Source organism: Natator depressus, chromosome 14 (assembly GCF_965152275.1).
Source record: "Natator depressus isolate rNatDep1 chromosome 14, rNatDep2.hap1, whole genome shotgun sequence".
Classification (NCBI taxonomy): Eukaryota; Metazoa; Chordata; order Testudines; family Cheloniidae; genus Natator; species Natator depressus.
Window position 1 is genome coordinate 46,755,459 of NC_134247.1, and position 15,979 is coordinate 46,771,437.

Below are 15,979 nucleotides of genomic sequence, written 5' to 3' on the forward strand. Positions count from 1 at the left end.
TCCCCCATGTTGGAGAAGGATGAATTCAACCTGGACCAGGTCCAGAGAAGGGCTACTAGGATGATCCGGGGCATGGAAAACCTGTCTTATGAAAGGAGACTCAAGCTTGGCTTGTTTAGCCTAACCCAAAGAAGGCTGAGGGGAGATAGGATTGCTCTCTACAAATATATCAGAGGGATAAATACCGGAGAGGGAGAGGAATTATTTAACCTCAGTACCAATGTGGACACAAGAACAAACGGATATAAACTGGCCATCGGGGAGTTTAGACTTGAAATTAGACGACGGTTTCTAACCATCAGAGGAGTGAAGTTCTGGAACAGCCTTCCAAGGGGAGCAGTGGGGGCAAAAGACCTGTCTGGCTTCAAGATTAAACGCGATAAGTTTATGGAGGAGATGGTATGATGGGATAACATGATTTTGGCAATTAATTGATCTTTAACTATTCATGGTTAATAGGCCCAGTGGCCAGTGACGGGATGCTCGATGGGGTGGGATCCGTGTTACGACAGAGAATTCGTTCCTGGGTGTCTGGCCGGTGAGTCTTGCCCACATGCTCAGGGTTCAGCTGATCGCCATATTTGGGGTCGGGAAGGAATATTCTCCAGGGCAGATTGGACGAGGCCCTGGGGGGTTTTCGCCTTCCTCTGCAGCATGGGGCGCGGGTCACTTGCTGGAGGATTCTCTGCTCCTCGAAGTCTTTAAACCACGAGTTGAGGACTTCAGTAGCTCAGACACAGGTGAGAGGTTTTTCGCAGGAGTGGGTGGGTGAGATTCGGTGGCCTGCGTTGTGCGGGGGGTCAGACTAGATGATCATAATGGTCCCTTCTGACCTTAATATCTATGAGTCTATGAGACCCCTGGCCCTGCACTGAGCTGCGGCTGGCTCTGGGGTGGGGCGCAGGGGCTGGTTACCCAGGGACCCCTCACCCAGTGCTGAGATGCAGCTGGCTCTGGGGTGCGCCACAGGGGCTAGTTATACAGGAAGCCCCAAAACTCAGCCCCGGCTGGGGTTTAATGATCCCTAGGCCCCCTTGTGACAATGGGGGTCCCGACACCCCAAAGGGAGCAAGTGGGTCCGAGCCCGCAAAGAATGCACAGTTGGAGCCTCTGCATCTGCCCAGCCGGGCCGTGCGACCCGTGTCTCGGGCACCGGCAGCCGGGGTGCCCAGCCCTGGGCAGTGGCTGTCCTGGCACCGCCTGCCGATTTCCGGACACTCGCGGATTGGGGGATGGAAGTCTGGGACCAAACGAAAGGGGAAACAGGGCTTCCCCCAGACAGGAGGTCAGGCAGCTCCCTCGCTGCACTGTCACCCCTGCCCCTTCCCTTCCCTCCCCGAGCCAGTGAGAGAACCCAGGAGTCCTGGCTCCCATCCTCCTGCTCTCACCCCTACACCCCACGCTCCTCCCAGAGCTTGTAATAGGGTGCATGGATTAGAAATCTATTTATCCCCACACACATCTAACTACCCATCCATCCCCAGACCCACTCTCTACCTACCCATCCATCCATCCATCCACCCCCTCCATCCATCCATCCATCCATCCATCCCCAGACACCACCTCTACCTACCCATCCATCCATCCATCCATCCACCCCCTCCATCCATCTATCCATCCATCCCAGACATCCCCTCTACCTACCCATCCATCCATCCATCTACCCCCTCCATCCATCTATCCATCCATCCATCCATCTATCCATCCCCAGACACCACCTCTACCTACCCATCCATCCATCCCTCCACCCCCTCCATCCATCCATCCATCCCCACACACCCCCTCCATCCATCCATCCATCCATCCATCCATTCATCCATCCATCCACCCCCTCCATCCATCCATCCATCCATCCATCCATCTCCACACACCCCCTCCATCCATCCATCCATCCCCACACACCCCCTCTATCTATCTATCTATCCACACACCCCCTCCATCCATCCATCTATCCATCCCCAGACACCACCTCTACCTACCCATCCATCCATCCATCCACCCCCTCCATCCATCTATCCATCCATCCATCCATCTATCCATCCCCAGACACCACCTCTACCTACCCATCCATCCATCCATCCGTCTGTCTATCCCCACACACCCCCTCTATCTAATCTAATCTATCTATCCATTCACATACACCCCCTCCATCCATCCATCCATCCGTCTGTCTATCCCCACACACCCCCTCCATCCATCCATCCATCCATCCATCTGTCTATCCCCATCCACCCCCTCTATCTATCTATTTATCTATCTATCCGCAGACATGCCCCATCTGTCCGTCTGTTTTTCTGTCTGGGTGAGCCCTGGGGCCCCTGCCAGCCGGAGGACGTGAATCAGTCTCTCTGTTTCTGTCTCACATGCGAGGTCACATCCGCGCCTGTTCCCCGAACGCCGGGGTTCCCCCGCTGACCTCAGCTCGCCTGAGGCCTCCTTCCCCTATAAAGAGGCTGAGCCAGGCAGCGGCCTCGCCACAGGCTCCTCCAGCCGCCTCGCCTCCACCACAAGCTCTCCCGGCTCCGCTCTCCCGCCAGCCCCCTCGGCCTCCCGGCTCAGCCCCCCACCCATGCAGCCCGAGCCAGAGCGGGCCGGGCCCCTCCTGCTGGAGCTGGGGCCCAAGAGCCGCAGGGATCTCTGCTGGCATCTGCTTCGCGGCACCTGCTTTCTCCTGCTGGGGGCGCTGTTGGGCACAGTGCTGTACGGGTACTTCCAGAGGAAGGTAAGGGGGGCAGGGCCGGGCTGGCAGGGGGCTGCGGGTCGGGAGTGAGGGGCACCGGCAGGGCTGTGGGGGGCAGGGCCGGGCTGGCAGGGGCTGCGGGTCGGGAGTGAGGGGCACCGGCAGAGCTGGGGGGGCAGGGCTGGGCTAGCAGGGGGCTGCAGGTCGGGAGTGAGGGGCACCGGCAGAGCTGGGGGGGCAGGGCTGGGCTGGCAGGGGGCTGCGGGTCGGGAGTGAGGGGCACCGGCAGAGCTGGGGGGGCAGGGCTGGGCTGGCAGGGGGCTGCGGGTCGGGAGTGAGGGGCACCGGCAGAGCTTCATCATGGCATTCCCCCCTCATTTACAGGCGGAAGATGAGGCTGGAGGGGGGGTCAGAGGCTCTGAAGACCCCGGTAAGTAACTCCCCCAACACACACCTGCTCCCCCCCAGCCCAACCCCAAACTGGACTCTTGTCTGGAATCCATCCAGGGAACCCAGGCGTCCAGCTCTGCCCCCCACCCCCACCCCGCCCCCGGGTCTGTCCTTGGCCATGGCAATGAATCGTCTCTGTCTTTCCCAACAGCCGCCTCCTGGACCTCCTTGGGGCAACGTGCCGGCCGGACCCACTCGCCCGCAGCCCATCTTATAGGTGAGTCGCTGGACTTGGGGGACGCTCCCTCCGTTGCTCAATGCCCCTGGGAGGGCCCCTCTCCGCTGCCCTCTGCTGGCGGAGGCCAGAAGTGAGCCGCACTGCAGGTGCTGGTTAGAACAGTGGTAGAAACAATGTTTTCCCCATGTCTGTTTTTTCTCAGCCGTTTGCGGCCTGATCCGCCCGCCAGGCGGGTGAACCCTTCAGCCGTTGGTTTGAAACCCACCTCTCCTTTCTCTACCCTCTCCCAACAGGCCACCCCAGCACCTCCGGCGAGCGGCTCCGCTGGCGAAGCGACGTCGACGCCTCCTTCACCCAGGGGGGCTTCCGCCTGGCCAACGACTCGCTGGTGGTGCCGGCCTCGGGGATGTATTTCATCTACTTCCAGGCGTCCTTCCTGGGGGCTGCCTGCCCCGCGGGGGACGAGCCCCTGATCCTGGCCCACCGCGTGTTGCTCTTCTCCGACACCTACCCCCAAGACGTCCCCATCTTGAGCGCCCACAAAACGGCCTGCCCCGGGAGGGCCCCCTGGTACCGGTCCCTCCGCCAGGGGGCAGCCTTTGCCCTGCAGAAGGGGGACCGGCTGTCCACGCAGACGGAGGGGGAGGCGCATCTGCTGGCGGGCCAGGGCACTTTGTCCTTCGGAGCGTTTGCCCTCTGACCTGGTGGGAGGCTCGTGCTGCTTTTTTGGGGTGGGGTCCCCCTTATGCACTGAGGGTGGGCTGGAGCTGCAGGGGCGGGGGGGTCTTTGAAAGATTTGAAGGGTTTCACTTTACTGTACCCCAAAATTATTGGGGTGCACTTATTGACGGGGCACCCCTGGGATCAGTGCTCTTCAATGTGGGGTTGGAGGTGTAAGAACAGCCACGGGGTTTAAGAGGATGCTCAAAATATTGTGGGGGTTCCAGTTAATGTACCCCCAAATTTTCTGCACACATACACACACCCCCGTTTAATGTTCTGGGTGCACTAGGATTTGGGAGGATTTTAATAACAGTACTATTAATGGGGAATCCTCAGAATGTTTTGGGTCGGTCAGCTGTACCCCTAAATTATCGGGGTGCCCCTTGATTTTAGTTTCTAGGCTGCTCTGCCATGTGGGGGGGACTGTATTAACCCCACCCCCCAGTGGAAGTTTTTGGAGGGGGTCAGGATTAGACACCCCAATTTTATTGGGGTCCCTTTTGATTTAATTAAGTGGTGGAACTGAGATTTGGGGTGTAGGTGAGATTTGGGGGCACTCGCTATTTTCTTGCAGCTGTTCCCCTTCAAAAGTGGGGCCACAGTGTCACTGATTGGGGAAAACTCAGAGATATTTTGGGGGTTCAGAGAATAGACACGCCCAAATTATAGGGGTGCCCCCTGCTAGGTGGTCATAATGTCCTCCTGGATTTGTGGGGGGGTGAATGCAACACCCCACACACATTGTTAAAGAGAGAACTTCTGGGGTGCAGCTTTTTCGGCCCCCCCATGGCACCCCAAAAATGTGTTTTCATCCAAAGCACCCACTCTTGGAGCTGGGGCAGCACCACTGACAGGAGATCTGCCTGGGAGTTTTCAGGGAGCAGGTGCCCCCCCAAAAGTTACAGGGGTACGCCTCTGGCTTCCTGGGGGTGCACAGACTCTAGGCTCCACCCCCAGCAGAGGGGCTGCGGATCGGGGCGACCCCATGCAGAAATGGGGGACGAGGCTGGGGGGGAGTGAAAGGCAAAGCTATTTATTTATGGGTTGTAATTTATTTATTTATGATTGGGGGGGCAGCTGGGGGGGGTGGCCCCAGGTCCCCTCTCAGCCCCCCCACAAATGTATTTATTTATGGCCTATCAATGAATTAAAGCAGGACTCGTGACTGGTCGCCATGGTGTTTTCATGCTCGTTTCTCTGCGCCTGAAGGGTTCAAATGCCCTCCCCCCCCTTGCACCCCACAAATAGCGAGGGGGGGTTGGGGGAGATTGGGGGAGGGGCTTGTAAAGAGGGGGTTGGATCTGACTGGCTCATCTGGGACACACCTCCCAAGTGGGTGGGGCTCCCTAAGGTTAGGACACCCCCCCCTAAATGGGAGGGAAGGGCTCCCTGACTGGGACACCCCCCACAAAAGGGGGCAGGGCTCCCCTGGGCTGGAACAGCCCCCAGCTCTGACAAGATCAAGGTAATCCTAATGGAGAGCGCTTTAGTTTGGGGGACACACATACCCGGACACCTCGGTTCTCCGCCCTTCCGTGCCTCAGTTTCCCCACCAGTGCAACGATGCCAACCTCCTCGGCAAGGTGCCGAGGGCAGGCATAAGAACATAAGAAGGGCCAGACTGGATCAGACCAAGGGTCCATCTAGCCCAGTGTCCTGTCTGCTGACAGCGGCCAACGCCAGGTGCCCCAGAGGCAATGAACAGAGCAGGGCAGTTTTCGAGGGATCCATCCCCTGTCGCCCATTCCCAGCGTCTGGCAAACAGAGGCCGGGGCCACCATCCCTGCCCATCCTGGCTAATAGCCATCGATGGATCCCGATCCTCCATGAGCTTATCTAGTTCCTTTTTGAACCCTGTTCTAGTCTTGGCCTTCACAACATCCCCTGGCAAGGAGTTCCACAGGTTAACTGTGCATCGGGTGAAGAAATAGTTCCTTGTGTTTGTGTTAAACCCACTGCCGATGGAGTTCGTTGGGTGACCCCTAGTTCCTGCGTGATGAGAAGGGGTAAATAACACTCTCCTCCGTCCCAGCGCCCCCTTGTGGCTGAGCGTGAGCTCTTAGGTGCCCCTTCCCGGCGCTGCCCCCCCACCCCCGGGGCTCAGGGGGGGTCCCTCTTTGTGACTCTACCCCCTCCCCAGCAGGTCACTGTACCGTACCCCAGTGTCCCACCGGACCCGCTGGTGCCCGGCCCCCTTCCCGTCCCTGCCCAGCTCCAGGCCGTGGGCCCCCCCTCGGCTTCCCAAGCATCCTTCTTCCCCCGGGGCAGCAAGTGACCCCCCCCAGCTTCCGTAATCCCGGGGGGGGATCCCAGGGCTTCCTCCCCCCTCCGGAGCACCCCCTCGTCCCCCCATCTCCAGGGCCTGAGGGCAGCTCTCCTCCCGCCAGCCCCATCTTTCTGGGCCTCGGGAGCGAATCTCGCCGGGGGGCTCTTTGGAAACCTCCCCGGGGTTTTCACGGCGTTTTCCACTTTCGGTTCCTCGCCGGGGCGCGGGGCCAGTCCTGGCTGGACGCTTTCGTCCCGCGCCGTGATCGAGAACCGAAGCTGCTCCTGGAACGGCCGGAGACGCCCGGACAATCCTGGGGCGGGGGCCGGCCCTTGGCCCCTTGCCCGGTCAGACCCTCGCCCCGGCTCCCGAATGGAGCCAGTCCCGCTCCCCGAATCTCCCCGGTTTCTCGCCCGAGCGGCCAGCTGCTGTCGCTGCGGCCAACCCGTGCCCCGGCTTCCCGGCTTTGTGCCGGCCCGGCGGGCCCAGGCCCTGGTTCTCGTTAACTGGCCCTGGGGCGGGGATCGCGGGGGGGGCCGGCTGACGGTGCTATCTAGGGATTGGCCAACCTGACGCCCGCCCCCCCCCGCAGCCGGAGCACCCGTGGGGGGCGCTGGCCCGCGAGCGGCTGCAAACCCAGCCCCGGGACCCAGCGGGTGTCGACCCCCCCAGGTTTCCTTCCCCCCCAGGCTCCACACCACCCAGGCCTCTGCTCGCCGGCAGCTGCGTGGGACCCGCCGGGTTGCGGGGGGCGGGGGGGATGTGCCAGGGCCTGGGGCACAGGCCAGCCAAGCGTGTTCTCCACGGAGGCAAAGGGGTCACCTCGGCGCCCGGCCAGAGCCAGGTGGCTCAGGTGGGGGGCAGCTGAACGGATAGAGGGGGAGGAGTGTGGGGGTGAGGGATGGAGGGAGGGAGGGACGGCGGGACCCTGGGGTGAGGGAGGGAGGGAAGGATGGATGGAGGGATGGAGGGAAGGAGGGATGGAGGAGTGTGGGGGTGAGGGAGGGAGGGAGGGAGGGACAGCGGGACCCTGGGGTGAGGGAGGGAGGGATGGAGGAGTGTGGGGGTGAGGGATGGAGGGAGGGATGAACGGCGGGACAGCGGGGTGAAGGATGGATGGATGGACGGAGGGAAGGAGGGATGGAGGAGTGTGGGGTGAGTGGATGGAGGGAGGGAGGGACGGCAGGACACCAGGGGGAGGGATGGACGGATGGATGGACAGATAGATGGATGGATGGAGGAGTGTGGGGTGAGTGGAGGGAGGGAGGGAGGGACGGCAGGACGCTGGGGGGAGGGATGGACGGATGGAAGGAGGGATGGAGGAGTGTGGGGTGAGTGGAGGGAGGGAGGGAGGGACGGCAGGACGCCAGGGGGAGGGATGGAAGGAGGGATGGAGGCGTGTGGGGTGAGTGGAGGGAGGGAGGGAGGGACGGCAGGACGCCAGGGGGAGGGATGGAAGGAGGGATGGAGGCGTGTGGGGTGAGTGGACGGAGGGAGGGAGGGACGGCAGGATGCTGGGGGGAGGGATGGAAGGAGGGAAGGAGGGATGGAGGTGTGTGGGGTGAGTGGAGGGAGGGAGGGAGGGACGGTAGGATGCCGGGGGAGGGATGGAAGGATGGATGGATGGATGGACAGATGGAAGGAGGGATGGAGGAGTGTGGGGTGAGTGGAGGGAGGGAGGGAGGGATGGCAGGACGCCGGGGGAGGGATGGATGGATGGACGGATGGAAGGAGGGATGGAGGCGTGTGGGGTGAGTGGAGGGAGGGAGGGAGGGACGGCAGGATGCCGGGGGGAAGGATGGATGGACGGATGGAAGGAGGGAAGGAGGGATGGAGGCGTGTGGGGTGAGTGGATGGAGGGAGGGAGGGACGGCGGGACGCTGGGGGGAGGGATGGACGGATGGATGGATGGATGGACGGATGGAAGGAGGGAAGGAGGGATGGAGGAGTGTGGGGTGAGTGGAGGGAGGGAGGGAGGGACGGCAGGACGCTGGGGGGAGGGATGGAAGGAGGGAAGGAGGGATGGAGGAGTGTGGGGTGAGTGGAGGGAGGGAGGGAGGGACGGCAGGACGCCAGGGGGAGGGATGGAAGGAGGGATGGAGGTGTGTGGGGTGAGGGGATGGAGGGAGGGAGGGTCGGCAGGACGCTGGGGGGAGGGATGGACGGATGGATGGATGGATGGATGGACGGATGGAAGGAGGGAAGGAGGGATGGAGGAGTGTGGGGTGAGTGGATGGAGGGAGGGAGGGACGGCGGGACGCCAGGGTGAGGGATGGAGGGAGGGATGGAGGGAAGGAGGGAAGGAGAGATATATAGATAACTCCACAGCCAGAAGAGGGGCCTGGCGGTGGCTAGCGCTGTCTGTCTGTCCGTCTGACGGGGTGGGGGGCAGGGGCGCCGTGGGGCCGGCATCCCCGGGGCAAAGACAGGCACCCCGGGAACCCCGGAGCCGAGTCCTGCCCTTCCCAAGTGCCGCCAGCAGGGGGCAGATCAGACTCAGCTTTGGCAGAGCGACCGACCGAGCCAGCCGGAGATGGGCCGAGCCCCGGGCCCGGTTCCAGGCCGGCTCCTCTCCGCCCTCGACCCCATTGCAAGGGGGTCGCTGCCCTCTGGGGGGCGCCGGCTCCCACCCGGCCCCGGGACGAGGCAGAACCAAAACCGAATCCCATCTCAAAAGGCTGTTTTGACTTCGTCCCCGGCGGTGGAAGCGAAAGCAGAAGAAAGTAGCTGAAAACTCCAAGTGGGACTCTTGCTTCACGAGGCCTCAACTTTCAGGCTCTTGGATTTTCCCGTGTGGTGGGAGGCTGGGGTGGGGGGGACGGGGCCTTGGGAGACGGCCCTCCCCAAACCCTGATCCCCCCACTCCCACCCCGAGCAGCTCGCTGCTCTCCGGATCCCACCGCTGCCCCCCAGCTTCTGACTATGTCTCAGGTTGTTCACCCACAAGCTCTGCCTGTAGCTGGATCACTTGGGGGACCAGGGTCGGGGCATCTATACCCCAAACGCTCGCCCCCCACAAGTCTGACCCCCTCCCTACCCAGCTGTTACATTTGGGGGGCCCTCCATCCCACCATCAGGTCCCCTGAACCCCACTTTGAGGCCCGGCATGCCCCATGGCCCCTTAGACTGGCCACCCCTCAGCCCTGCTGATTTGGGGGTGCTCTCCCCCATCCCTGATCACACACACCCCAAAAAATTTGCTGGCACTAAAATTTAAGCCCCCAAATAATGACCCCCCGGCTTGGGGTGGGGCTCAGTGGAGTGACGTAGACACAGCGCCTAGTCCCTAGCGGTTTTGGGGTTGTCTGGCATTGTCCCATCCCCACCTGACAGCCCCCCACCCCCAACATTTGCTGGCACTAAGATCTGAGCTTCCTAAAGTCTCCCAGGGGAGGGCGAGGCGGTGAGACGCCCGCCCAAAGGCGTTGCTACTTGCCCACCCGTGTAAGGGGGTTTAGGGGTCCCCCACTCTAGAGCCCCCCCACATGTGCCAGCATTGAGAGCCAGCCCCCCGGGATAACCCTGTGGGGAGACCCTGGCTCCCTGAGGGGCATGTGGACCTTAAAAGGGGGCAGGGGGTTGATCCATCCACTCTTATCTCTAGAGTTTGAGGAGGGGTGTCTGGTGGGTTCCCCCCAAGCTGATCGGCCCCAGATTTATCACAGCTACACAAACACACCCCCTTCTCAAGGCTCCTCACTCTCACCCCTTTCCCACCCCCCTCACTTCACTGGAGGGCTGCCAGCCCCCCCATTCCTGAGCCCCCCCTAAGTCCACCATGTGACCCCCCCCAGACAGAGATGCCCAGGCCGCCAGGTCCCAGCATGGCGGCATGGGCGGCGGGGACCCCGGCATCCCCAGGGGGGCTCCCCCCGCCCTCTCCAGGGCGGGATTCACACCTCCCCGCTCCCCGAAACCACAGTTCCAGTCGCCGGTCCCGCTTCTGCTTTTGACGCCTTCTATTTTGGGCTCTTTCCTCTTCCCGCCTTTCGCCATTGCAGACTCTCTTGTCTTTCCCTCCCTCTCTGTGGGCGGCAGCTTCGGGGTTGAAAATTTCCTCCCGTGTCATGGGGGAGGCGGCTCCGAAGTGCAGGCGGCCGGCATATAAATAGGAGCCGATGCCTCGAGGCTGCCACGCTTCTCCACTCATCAATCACCCGGGGACAGGCGCTGCTGGGAAGATCCGGCCGGGGAAACCGAGGCACCACCAAGATCCACGCCGGGGAAACTGCCTGCATTCCGAGGGCGAAATCCGCTCCCCTTCGTCGCTCCGCTCCAGGGAAATCAGCTCGACTCGCCCGGTAGCTCAGGTGAAATTCCCCACGTTCGCCTGTTTCACAGTGGGTGAGATCAGCCGAATTCGCCCCGTGGAATCGAGTGAATTTCTCCAGCGAAACCAGCTGAGTTCGCCCCTTCGACCCGGGGAGATCGGCTCACTCTGCCTGCCGGCGTCAGTGAAATCCCGGGAATCCGCCCAGGCCAGCTGCTCACTTCACCCGGCGGGAAACTAACCCTGGAGACCCCTGCCCCGAGGAAGCCGAGCCCAGCCGCGCCCGCAGCCATGAGCACCGAAAGTCTGGTCTGCGACGTCGAGAAGGGGGGCGTTATCGTGGTGCGGGAGTCGCGGCCCGGCGACGGCCGCTGGAAGTGTCTCAGCGTCTGCTCCTTCCTGCTGCTGATGGGAGCCACGGCCGTCTTCGCTCTGCTGCATTTCAGAAATGGGGGGCCCCTGGTGAGCCAGGTGAGCCACGATGCCGGGGCGGGGGTGCAACCCCCCCGAGCCACAGAGCCCGGCGCCGTCTGTGGCCGTCGGACCCTGATTGTGTGTGTCTTTGTGTCGTTCTGTGCGTGGGTTTCAACTGCCCAGCCGTGGCTCTGCGTGTGTTTTGGTGTGTGTGTGGTTTGTCCACACGTGTGTGGCTCGGACACGTGTGTGCGTGCATGTGTGTCTTCGTGGCCGGGGGGGGTCTGTGAGGTTTTAACGACACAGTTGCCCTCTGGGCTGTGTAGAGTTGTGTCTCTCTGTATTTCCCTGCCCGTTTGCCTACGAACGCATGGGTTGTGGGTTGTGTCTGTGTCTGTCTTTCCAGGTGTGGGTTTTGCCTAGACGCCGTGTATATATCTGGCGACTGTGTTTCTGTCTGGGTGTGTTTTGTGCTGTCTGTATTTCTCGTTTCCACTTGCATGTGCCTTGCCCCCCGGGCTATGTTTTGTCTGGCCGGTCTCGTCCACTGTCTATGCCGTGTGTAATGCTGTGAACAGCCCTGCCTCTCGCAGGGCGTGGGACATACAGCACCCGACACACACGCCGACTTTGACCTTGTAACCTCTGTACTCAACTCTCCTCTCTCTCTCTCTTTGCCAGGACCCCAAAGAACCCAGGAGTTCGGGCCACACGCAGCAACTCAGTAAGTATTTCCCAAGGTTTATTTTCCAACGTTAGCCCACTGATAATTGCAGGCTTTAAGTCAAATCTCCCCTCCCAAGATGAAATTTCTCTTGCCAGATTTACCATAGATCTATTTACTGGCCCCCAATCATCTTCCCAAAAGGGTTAGCAAATTACAACTGGTCTCAATTGTTCTGTCCCGTTGCCTGACCTGAGATGCCTCCGGGTTTTTTCCGAGGCTGCTGGCTCGGGATTTCCCTGAAAAATCACGTTCACTGAAAGTGTTTCGAATTTGACGTGGTGAAAGGAAATGGAAACGGACAATGCTGCTAGCCCTTTTGGGAAAAACATCACCCTGCAAATCTCAGCTCACTCTGGCCACATCTGGGGCCTCGAGGTGATCAGCCTCGAGAGCTTATTGACCTCCCCAAAGCTTCGGGAGGGTGGCTCCGCTCCTCCAAAACATGGAGAGCAGCTAAATGTTGGGAGACGAGAACATATGGAGCAAAGATAATACCTCCCCAACATCACCTTAACTCCCCTCCCGAGCCACCAGACCTGACCCATCCCCACCAAAATCTGGCCATCGTCCACATCCAACACAATTCTATCCCAGTTCTCCTCTTCCATGCATCGTGGTGACCTAGCAGGAGGAGACCAGAGAGTCCCCACCCTAGGGACTGCAAGGCTCCCCAGCCCGGGAGCCTTCCCACTGAGCCGGAGCTCTCTAAAGCTCATCTAGAGAAGATGGGGTCACTAGCCAGGAGAAGGTGGGGGGGCTGGTGAACAAGGGACGATCTGTCTGACAGTCCATTTGTCCTTTCTGAAGCAGGTCCGATGACGATGAAGTTGCAAGCCCAGTCGCTGAACAAGCCAGCTGCCCATGTCGTCGGTAAGAGGAATTTACAGCTGGGATTGGGGAGGGTTTGAGGAACTGGGCCCTGCAGGGGCGGGGGGGGAGCTTGTGGTTGCAAGTTTCTATGTCTGAGGCAGGCAACAGACAAACAAAGACTTCCACAAAGACACACTCATACACAAGCACACATTTCCACAGACACCGGTGCACATCTGCTCATAAACATAGAGGGGAAGGGCCCTGTCTTTCGGAGTGATGGAGGCCAAAGATTTGGGTTACGTGGAAGTTGTAGGCCGAAGTCCGGGAGATGCCAGACAGCAGGGGGTTCAATCCCTCTAGGTTTTGGCCTAGTGTTGTCAAGGATTAGGCATGCCATCACGGGACTCTGTTGTAGGCCAAAGCCTGGGTAGACTGACTGCAGGGGAGAGACTAGGGTTAGGACCAAGAGTTATCAAGGGCTGGTGGCCCCATTTTGGGGGACGACGTGGGCCGAAGCCTGAGTAGATTGACCATAGGGGACAATCCAAGTAGGGTTTGACCACTCATAGATGGATCCTAGGGAATAATCCTGCTGGGTTTTGACCACCTGTGCCTTCTTCTGTCCCTCCCAGCATCCACTGACTCCAAAGAACTGATCTGGACTGACGAAGTGGCTCACACCATGATGCAGAACGGGATGGCACTGGTAAACAACAAGTTGGTGGTCCCGTCCGACGGCCTCTACTTCATCTACTCCCAGGTGGTCTTCAAGGGAGACAAATGTCCGGAGGAGTCCATTTATCTCCAGCATACCATCTTTCGCTACTCCGTAGAGTACCCAGAAAACGTTGCCTTGCTGAGGGCCATCAAGTCGTTCTGCGAGGGGTCCAAGGCAGCCAAGGACGAGAAGGGGGTACAGTTCGAGTCCATCTACCAAGGAGCTGTCTTCCAGTTGATGAAAGGCGACGAGATCTCCTCTGAAATCCACTCAGCCCAATATTTAGATCTGAACAGCAACGGGCAGGTGTATTTTGGGGTGATCGCATTGGAATTAGGAGTTCCCCAATAATGATCCACCGTCTTCCATCCTTGGCCAACTCATCCTCCATCCTTGGTCAACCCACCATCTTCCATCCTTGGTCAACCCTTCAACCCTCCTACCCAACTGGCCTCCAAAGCCAAGACTACCACCCCGCATCCCACCACACCAAACTGACTATCAGAGATGCTCGGAAGACCTCTATGGACGTCCTTTATGCCTCTCTGCCAATATGCCCCATGGGGCCACAGATGTGCCCACCTCTAGGGACCAGAGGGGACCACAATCTCTCTAGACTTGACTTGTCTGCAGTGGTCAGGATGGGGCATTGGGTTGCATCTAGGTAGGACCAAACAAGAACCTGCCCAGAGAATGATATACCTGGTCAGAGCCGCTGATCTACAAAAATGTTGTGTTAACTAATATTGTGTTATTTTTATGGTTATTATTGGTAATTATTGTGGCTAATAATTTATTTATTTATGTATTTATATTTATTGGGGTTAACAAAGCTGTGTTGGTGCATGGAGAGATTTTTTTGTGTGTTGTACACACCTACGGCAAGTGTAGGCGATTGTGCGTGTGCCCACACATTCCAAAATTCTATATACGCATCAGAAGGGGTCCTGGGGGTGTCTACACATAGACCCACAAAACGGCAGGCAATGTTTGTGTGTTTGTATCACACAGCTGCAGATAATAGACAGTTTTGTGTACACACACACACACACAAGTGTTGCCTGTGGGTCTTTGACACAAACCCACACCAATTTTTGGCAATTCTAGCCATTTGTGTGTTTACAAAACACCCAGATTTTAGGAGAATGTGTGTGTGTGTGTGTGTGTGTGTGTGCAGAGATCACACAATGTTGTGTGCATGCACCACGCATACACACAGCAGTGTTATGTTTCTCTTTAGCGCTGCATGATCTCTTTGAGTGTCACAAAGTCTTCTTTCCAACAAGACAGCCATCCTCCAGATCAAGCTGGCGGAAGGTGTGACATTGTGTTGCTCTTTGACCTGAGCAGCAACACACCCTCACCCCAACCTGCCATGTCGCTGCGAGTGCTTTGTGGTGGCTGGACTATGCACTGGCCCCTCAGCTGTCAAAACGCCCCCATCGGTACAGATTCAGTATAGGGTCCCTTTACGTATACGGTGTATACCTGACCCTAGCTGGCTATATGGATGTATATTACACACAGCCAGGACTCCTGGGTTCTATCCCAGCTCTGGGAGGGAAGTGGTGTCCAGTGGTTAGAGCAGGGGGGGCCTGGGAGCCAGGACTCCTGAGTTACTCAAGAGAATGATGTTCTCATTGTGAGGGGAAGAGATATTTGTATCTGAGATACAGTTTACTGTCGAATCCCTGATCTCATGTCTCTTCAGGGATTTAAATTGTCTTATGTTTTATGTTAAAATGTCACATGCGGGGGGTGGGGCTCATGCGTCCAACTCGTTGAATGTTTGCTGGAACGAATCTCTTGCCACTCCTGCGGGAACGGTGGCATGGTTTTATTTTGTGTAGGGTTTTATTTATTGTGGTTATTTATTGTGTGTTTATTCCCCCTATGTGGGGAGGGAAGGGGGGGGTGGAAAGCTGTTTGTCTTTTGTTTGAAATGGCCTACGAAACAGGCCAACCAATAAACTTTGGAAACGGAGATTTGAATTGGGCTTGTGTCTCTTTCAAGATGAACGTGCCCATCTATCGTGGTATCTGGCCTATTCCATATCACACAAATGGCTTCCTCTACCCAATATCCCCTACCCTCTGCTATGGTCTAACATTGTCCCCGGAGAAGAGACACAGAGCGGGGCTTCTTTATGGAGCAGGGGCTTTCTTGCTCTCTATATCCTTCTCCTCCTTGACCATTCAGCTTAACTTCAGTACCTGGCAAGATTGACCTCTCGAGGTCCCTTCCAGTCCTATGATTCTAAAATAAAGGAGCAAATAATCAACCAATCAATTTGCAGACACCTAGAAGATAATGAGGTGATAAGTAACAGTCAGCCTGGATTTGTCATAAACAAATCATGTCAAACCAGAGTAATAACTTTCTTTGACAGGGTAACAAGCCTTGTAGACGGAGGGAAGGGGTAGATGTGGTAGAACCTGACTTTAGTAAAGCTTTTCATGAGCTCCTCATGAACAAACTAGGGACATGCAACCTAGATGGAGCTACTATAAGGTGGGTGCAAAACTGAACATAAGCACCGGCCGTACTGGGTCAGACCAAAGGTCCATCTAGCCCCGTGTCCTGTCTGCCGACAGCGGCCAGTGCCAGGTGCCCCAGAGGGAATGAACAGAACAGGGAATCATCAAGTGACCCACCCCCTGTCACCCATTCCCAGCTTCTGGCAAACAGAGGCTAGGAACACCATCCCTGCCCATCCTGGCTAATAGCCATTGATGGACC

General features: G+C 58.5%; 2 protein-coding genes across 2 annotated transcripts; both read left to right on the forward strand.

Annotated features, from left to right (window-relative positions):
• The first annotated feature begins 479 nt into the window (after positions 1-479).
• On the forward strand, positions 480-4,008 carry LTA (lymphotoxin alpha). Its single transcript, XM_074970731.1, is given in 5 exon segments — positions 480-538; positions 2,422-2,706; positions 3,188-3,227; positions 3,230-3,347; positions 3,602-4,008. Coding segments are annotated over 5 exon segments (909 nt in total).
• Positions 4,009-10,851: 6,843 nt separating this feature from the next.
• On the forward strand, positions 10,852-13,738 carry TNF (tumor necrosis factor). Its single transcript, XM_074970972.1, has 4 exons — positions 10,852-11,038; positions 11,663-11,705; positions 12,516-12,578; positions 13,154-13,738. Exons 1-4 carry the CDS (start codon positions 10,859-10,861, stop codon positions 13,588-13,590), a joined length of 723 nt encoding a protein of 240 aa, XP_074827073.1. The 5' UTR covers positions 10,852-10,858; the 3' UTR covers positions 13,591-13,738.
• The last annotated feature ends 2,241 nt before the right edge of the window (positions 13,739-15,979 follow it).

What these genes read in the sequence shown, in the direction of transcription:
- TNF (XM_074970972.1), top strand. Translation starts at nt 10,859, where the DNA reads ATGAGCACCGAAAGTCTGGTCTGCGACGTCGAGAAGGGGGGCGTTATC. An exon ending in GGGGGCCCCTGGTGAGCCAG is followed by an intron (nt 11,039 to 11,662) that starts GTGAGCCACGAT and finishes TCTCTTTGCCAG; the next exon opens with GACCCCAAAGAACCCAGGAG. An exon ending in GGGCCACACGCAGCAACTCA is followed by an intron (nt 11,706 to 12,515) that starts GTAAGTATTTCC and finishes TCCTTTCTGAAG; the next exon opens with CAGGTCCGATGACGATGAAG.